The sequence below is a fragment of the Gossypium hirsutum genome, chromosome A08, assembly GCF_007990345.1.
Source record: "Gossypium hirsutum isolate 1008001.06 chromosome A08, Gossypium_hirsutum_v2.1, whole genome shotgun sequence".
Lineage (NCBI taxonomy): Eukaryota > Viridiplantae > Streptophyta > Magnoliopsida > Malvales > Malvaceae > Gossypium > Gossypium hirsutum.
This window is the reverse complement of record NC_053431.1, coordinates 61,956,657-61,963,459: the sequence shown is the minus strand read 5'-3', so window position 1 is coordinate 61,963,459 and position 6,803 is coordinate 61,956,657. Positions and strand designations below refer to the sequence as shown.

At 32.3% G+C, this 6,803-nt stretch overlaps 1 protein-coding gene across 2 annotated transcripts; it reads right to left on the bottom strand.

The window, feature by feature from the left end:
* Window positions 1–2,355: 2,355 nt before the first annotated feature.
* On the bottom strand, window positions 2,356–6,140 carry LOC107914611 (protein SGT1 homolog B). 2 transcript variants are annotated; one of them, XM_016843603.2, is made up of 10 exons: window positions 5,851–6,140; window positions 5,693–5,762; window positions 4,995–5,119; window positions 4,731–4,863; window positions 4,547–4,643; window positions 4,365–4,430; window positions 3,962–4,100; window positions 3,244–3,329; window positions 3,020–3,127; window positions 2,356–2,707 (listed from the first exon to the last, which is right to left on the bottom strand). In XM_016843603.2, exons 1-10 carry the CDS (start codon window positions 6,008–6,010, stop codon window positions 2,600–2,602), a joined length of 1,092 nt encoding a protein of 363 aa, XP_016699092.1. In that variant the 5' UTR covers window positions 6,011–6,140; the 3' UTR covers window positions 2,356–2,599. The 2 variants fall into 2 exon arrangements, with proteins under 2 accessions (XP_016699092.1, XP_016699169.1); XM_016843680.2 differs by having other exon boundaries at window positions 3,020–3,124.
* Window positions 6,141–6,803: the final 663 nt, after the last annotated feature.

Below are 6,803 nucleotides of genomic sequence, written 5' to 3'. Positions count from 1 at the left end.
TGGGGGTTCCCTTCGAAGGTTAGGTATCATGATACCCAAAAAGGATATCATGATACCACTATAAGTGGTCTTCAATCTTCTCTTCGTTTTAGGACTATTGAGGGTATCGTGATACCCATGCTTTGATAACGTGATACCCCCTCCTTGGCGATGTTTTCACTCGAAATCAACCACCATTGAGTTCCAACAATACTCAATCGATTGTTAGGGTTCAAATGGCGTATTTAGCCAATTTAGGTCTCAAAATGGGTACAAAAACACATTAAACACTTATTAAATAGAAAATTTAAAAACTACGCTAAACTACGGAAATGACACTAATTTGCTTGAAAACTAGCTCTTTAAGTATAACGAGGAAGCATATTTTGATATCAAATTATGAACTCTAGCAAGGAATATGGCACCTTATAGCTCGGATCTGACAATCGGGTTGGGTATAGGGTGTTACAAGAACAAAGTCCTTCTCATGTTTTGAGTTGTTTCAAACCCGGAGAATTGTACTCAGTTTCGAACACCTTTGGACATCTAGAGACTTTTTTAAAATGTTTTCAATACGATTTAAAATGTATTAAAATGAATTTTGATTATTTGAATCGGAAAGAACGAAAATGATGGTTTTTTATACTTTTGGGATATGAACTTATTATTAAATTTAAAATATTATTTTGATTAATTAAATGGATAAATTAAACTAGTAGTCATCTAACAAGGTTCTTATTTTTGTCACCCAACTATAAAAAGATACAAAATAATCACACATCTATAAGTAAATTTCTTTCTTGGTTACCCTACCATGCAAAATTATAAAATGGTTACTCAATTATTCAATTTTCTCTTTTTTTGGTCACCCAACTATCTTAGATTTTTAGGTGTTTTCATTTTTACACTAGCTGGCTATTGATCATAAAAGACAAAATTGGATAATTGGATAACCATTTTGTAGCTTTTCATAATTGAATGACTAAAAAAAATTAGGAATAGTTAAGTAATCATTTTATAACTTTTCATAGTAGGGTGACCTCTATTGTAGTTTACCTTAATTAAAAGTATTAATTTGTTAACTTGATTTTTTACAACATTTTATGTAAGCTAAGATTTTTTTCCCTTAAATTATCCACTTATATGAAGTTTATACATTTCTATAATTTTTCATACAATTAATATTTCAACAATCCAATTATTAAAGTTATCAATATAATTGTACTTGTTATGCATCTAAAATTTTGAATCCCTTTTATATTTGTGTTTATATCAATACAAATATTATATATATTAATATATATTGAACAGTTACAAGTTTTTTTTACATAAACAAATAGTTAGAAATTTTAAATTTACCTTAAACTTGACGGCAAAAAATGATATAATAGAGCCGACTTGAACCCTAAGGGCCGACTCAATTAAACCAAATTTAAACTTGACCAACTCAAATTGAATATAAAAGGTCAACGATCTAAACCCGTCCAACCTGATCCCCAGATGACTTAAACAAAAATACCTGAACATGAGATAACTTTAAAAAATTTTGAAGTGACCCAACCTCAAGTGTCAAGCTTAAAATTTTCAGTGACTCAATCGAAATAACCTAACTTGGAAAACCTGATTGATAAATTCAATAATAAAAACTTAAAACTAATAGAAACCCAAATATGATACCATGAAACCAAAAATACTTCGAACATGAAATAGCTCAAAAGCATTAAAAACTTGTATTTAACCAATTCAAAACAATTCAGCCCACCCAATTCACGAGACTAGATTCATAGATTGGATTAGAGATAAAAGCAACAGTTAATACTTGATTTGATAATTTTTTTCAACTTTATGTCGAATTTTTTTTATCTAAATTGGTCCTCACACTTAGATTTCATCAGTCTAGTCCTTTAATTGATTTTTTAAAATTATATAAAATTCTTAAAATTATAAAAAAAAATTCAGATAGAATAAAATTAATTAAAAAAAAACTATAAATCTATACAAATAATAAAATTTGTTAAAACTCTGACTTTGTTTTTTAGAAAAAAAGAGTTTCAGTTACGCCAAATTCAAAACTCACATCACCAACTCTTCACTGATTCTTTCTCTGCATTGCCCAAGAAAAATCTGGTTTTGTCCATGGCATTCGCATGGTTGAAAATTTGCCAACATCAAGTTTTTGTTGCGAAGGCCCTGAATCAGCCCTTAAAAAGGCAAAGGCTTGAGATGAAGGGGACCAGGACCTGCAGGTTGTTAGGGGATGTGGTGGATATGAATTGGAAAAGTGGGATGATGAAGATTTAGCAGTTAAGTTTACAAGGTTCATGCATGATGAGAATTCAATTATTGACAATTTCAAGCTTTTTAAAAACAAAGGGCTAAAATCTAATGGACCAACAATTCATTATATTCATAACCTTCATCCAACACAGCTTACGACAAGATTTTAAAGAAAAATAGCTTCGACAAAGACTAGCAGCAAAAAACTACACAATCAAACCCTAAACAAAGCTTGTAAACGACAGGAAATCCTTTTTCAACATTCAAGCAACACGTTCATTAGATTGAAGTAAAGTAAATGACATTCACATACCAAAAATTACTGTCCACGTTACAATCGTCCTCAGTATTCCCACTTCTTCATTTCCATACCATCAGGAGGACTTCCTTCCACCTTCTTTGCACCAACTTCTTTCCAATTTGTTGATAGCACTGTCCCATTAGACTCCACCTACAGTGCACACCACCACAAAATCAGAACGCACACAGCAGATGAACCATTATACCCACGCTTGAGATCATGTCCTTTAGTTTTTTGTCCATTATATTTCAATACCTATCATTCTTATGTGTAGGATCTGCTTATGAAACGTGTAAATCATGAATAATGATTAAACTTGTATTGCATTGCAATGGGTAGAACAGTAATGGAGGGAGTTTAACCCTATAGTCACCGCACACTATCAATTTCTTTATCCAATGCCCGGAGTTTAGCTTATTGCAGAGAAGAATGAAGATAATCTCTTGGATTAAAATATCTTACAAAAGATTTTTGCATGGCCCTTCTTGTGTCTTCATCCGCATCCTTATAAATGTCCCGGAAAAATTTGTTCAAAGCCGCATCACCATCCAGCTTTTCATCTTTCTCCTGCTAAGCAGCCAAAAGGGACATGTTAATCATGATTATATCCCACAACTTCCATGGGGTAAGTTGTCCCTCCCAAAAACACAAGGAAAAAAAAAAAAAAAGCTTGATGCTCGACGTACCTCCTTCTTTACTTGAGCTTCAATTTTATCCCAATCTACCCTTTGTGGTTTGGAGGATGGGTATGATGGTCGTTGACTTGCAGAAACTACAAAAGCAAGATATAGTTAATGACCACGAGCACATAAAACAATCTGCTACTTGCCAAAGAGAAATTTTCAAGCTTCATGCAGCAGAATTATTAGAAAGCTAATTAGCATGTGCATTCAAAGATGAAACCAACCAAACAAAACTAGAGAAGAACCTCAGTTATAAAAGCGTCCACATAGAAAAACCCAATAACTTATGGGTATAGATATGCACGCAAAAAAATACCACTGCACATTTTACACTTCAAGATCCCCGTATTGCAGAACAGCAAATAGCTATGGAAATGTTTGAAACCAAATGAAAATGAAATTGATTTAATGCAAGCAAGATACAGAAAATTTTATTTGCAAATAACATAATTCAAGTGGACCTTATAAAATTTCATAAAAATCAAATATTCAGAACACTAGCTTAGCAACTAAAATTTGGTTTCAAAGTGTAACTTACCAGCAAAGGGTGTTGATAATTTATGTTAGACCAGTGAATATATAATTTTAAACTACTATTATGTTGCACAGTACCAGCCACACAGGGTTCACAAAGGAAACAGACAAGTCGTTATGGCATGCAAAAGTAGCTTGGGTGTGTATCCGCTACGATAAAGACACCATGCTAAAGTGATCGACTTACCAGAAGATACATTAACCCTTTGGGTTATAGCAACTTCCCTGCTGAATTCAAGAGATGTCCAATGAATGGGTTCAGCTTTTGCTAGCCTAATCTCAACTTTGGTTGACAAAACATCATATCTGCACTTCTCAGGTATTATCTGTTCAAACAGTGCCAAACACCGCAAAGAAAAAAGAAGCATCTAAGCAGGAGATACAATCAGATGGGAAAAGATTCAACAATAATCTGTTTGTCAACATTGAACAGAAAAGCAATCCACACATAAAATATATATATTCAACTATTGCAGCATTAACTACAGAGTTTCTACGCTTGAGGGTTTTCCCCAAAAGAAAATGACATACTTATGTAGCATATTACTCTTAAAAGCCAGAAACTTGACAACATGAATTTCATGTGATACCTTTGCAAATAATCGAGGCTGGAAATGATATGCCTCCTTACCAGGAGCATTGATAGCAACACTTAGCTGCACAGCAACAAAGAAAGCATGTCTTTAGCCTAAAACTAAACAGTACTTTTGAACACACAAGGGCAGATACACAAAAAGTAAAACAAATACAGAGGAAACAATGTGCAACTTACTATTTGTTCACCATAATCTACTTTAACACAATCATGCGGTGTTCCTTTAGCAAATATTGTGACAACCACTTCCTCTGGTTTCTGGTAAAATTCATACCTGCACAAATATTTTTAACCAAATCAACTACATATCATCAAATGTACAAAGCACTGACACTAGAAAAGTGCATGCATAAGCACAAACCTGTACACTGGTTTGGGAGGCGCAGCCTCAATTTCTAGATTAGGCTGATCCTTGTCCAGCTCAATTTCTTTTGCAGGTACATCATTTTTAGCCAATGCTTCTGGTGTCTGCATTGATAAATCACCAGTTTCTTCTGAATGACCACAAAAAAATTCATTAGTAAGATGATGGATATTGTTATTAAGGCAAAGAATATGTCTGATGCATGGGCAATTATTGTAGATAAATTTATCCCTTCCTAAAAACCCCTCTTCAAGGCAATACCTGCAATTCGCTCTTCACATTCTTTTATCAACTTGGAAAATCTTGACTCTGCAGGTGCCAAAGCAGCGCCAGTCTCCAGCGCAGACTTAGCAGTTTGATACTCTTCAAGCTTCATGCAGGCAGTGCTGCAGGCATAGATTTACATAAAGGGTTATGCATGATACATGAACATTAGTGTTTGGTAAGAAAAGGCAAATATTAATTTAACTATGTTATCTATTATCAGTATTTTGTATTGATAATGTTCATCCTATTCTGAACCGCTCGGGAATTCTTTTATGCTATATTTGGGAACATGAACTTGAAGATTTGGATTTCATTTTCTGTACAAATTGCAATAATAGAATGTACTCATATTGTATAAATTAATTAAATCCAATATTATCATATATTTATAAGGTAAGAAAACATGAATTTCAAGTTCAAGAACATCTATAGACATTTCTAATTCACCACTAAAGTATATAGGCATCCAACAAAAACATGAAATTGAAAAATATTCAACAATGTTATATTTACATGTGTTTTATTACACAATTACATTATTTTTCAAAATAAAAAAACCTATTTATCAAATCCAAGTTCCCAAACACAACCTTAGTAGCAGATTGTGCAAGGCCAAAAGGAGATAAATAAATAAAGCTGTGAAATTATCAAGCTAAAGAAAAGAAAAGTAGGCATTTGGAAAATATACTAACGCTTTACGCAAATAAGCTTTAGACATGGAAGGATCCAACTCAATCGCTTTGTTCGCATCCGCCACAGCCTCTGCGCCAACAAAATTGCAAAAAAAAAATTAAATACTCAAAAGAAATTATATAAAAGCAAGATGGAATGGTGAAAATAAGGGAAATACCAGGGAGATTATCGAGTTTGATGTTGGCTTGAGCACGGTCAGCATAGAGCTCGGCGTGTTTAGGATTAAGTTGGATGGCTTGAGAGTAGAGATGGAGCGCAAGCTCGAAGTGGTCATCGATGAAGGCTTCTTTGGCTTTGGTCTCAAGATCAGACGCCATTGCAGGGGATGCCAGAGAAGAGAGAACAAGAAACAGTACTCAAACTGAACTGAGGGAGAATGAGATTGACCCTGGCGACGACTTAATATTATGATGATATTTTAATATATTTTTCCTTGGAAATTTAATGAAATCCATTTCCTTTTAAACCATATAAATTGTTTTTGGAATCGCCTAATTTTTAAAAATTATATAATAATCATTAATATTATTAATTTATTATATTTTAGTCACTCATCCATTTACAAAATAATAGTGTGACACTTTAATTTAAGGCTTTAATAATTAATATGGTTCATGAATTATAGTTAAAATATTAAATTTGTACTTTTATCTTTTTTTTTAATAATTCTTATGAAAAATTATAATTTATTTTTTAAAAGTTAAAAAAATTTATAATTATGCATAAGATTTTTCAAGTATATATAAGAAGTAAATGAAGAAGAAAAGGGTTATTTTCTTTTCTTTTTTTTTTATGTTTTTGGAAAACTAAAAGTAACCTAATTAACCACAAAAATAAAAGTTCAGCAATTAACTTCTCTTTTTCAAAGTAAATCATTAAAAGGGATTTGAATTTTGAAAAATAATCTAACCCTTAACTGATTGTTTGTGTTTTAACTTTTAGGAGTAGTTACCATTAATTCATGAATTCATAATAGAAGTGTGCATGAGTCGAGTTTGGCATAATTAAAAATTTAGGTTTATTTACTAGGCTCGGTTCCTATTCGGCTCGAAAAATAGTTTAAAATTTTGTCCAAATCTGACTTAGATAAATATGTTAAAATTCGGGCTT

Excerpts from the sequence above, each read along its gene's own strand:
- LOC107914611 (XM_016843603.2), bottom strand. The coding sequence starts at position 6,010 with ATGGCGTCTGATCTTGAGACCAAAGCCAAAGAAGCCTTCATCGATGAC. Across the intron at positions 4,864-4,994 it reads ATGTGAAGAGCGAATTGCAG|AAGAAACTGGTGATTTATCA; the intron begins GTATTGCCTTGA and ends GTGGTCATTCAG. Across the intron at positions 2,708-3,019 it reads GGGCCATGCAAAAATCTTTT|GTGGAGTCTAATGGGACAGT; the intron begins GTAAGATATTTT and ends TGTGCACTGTAG.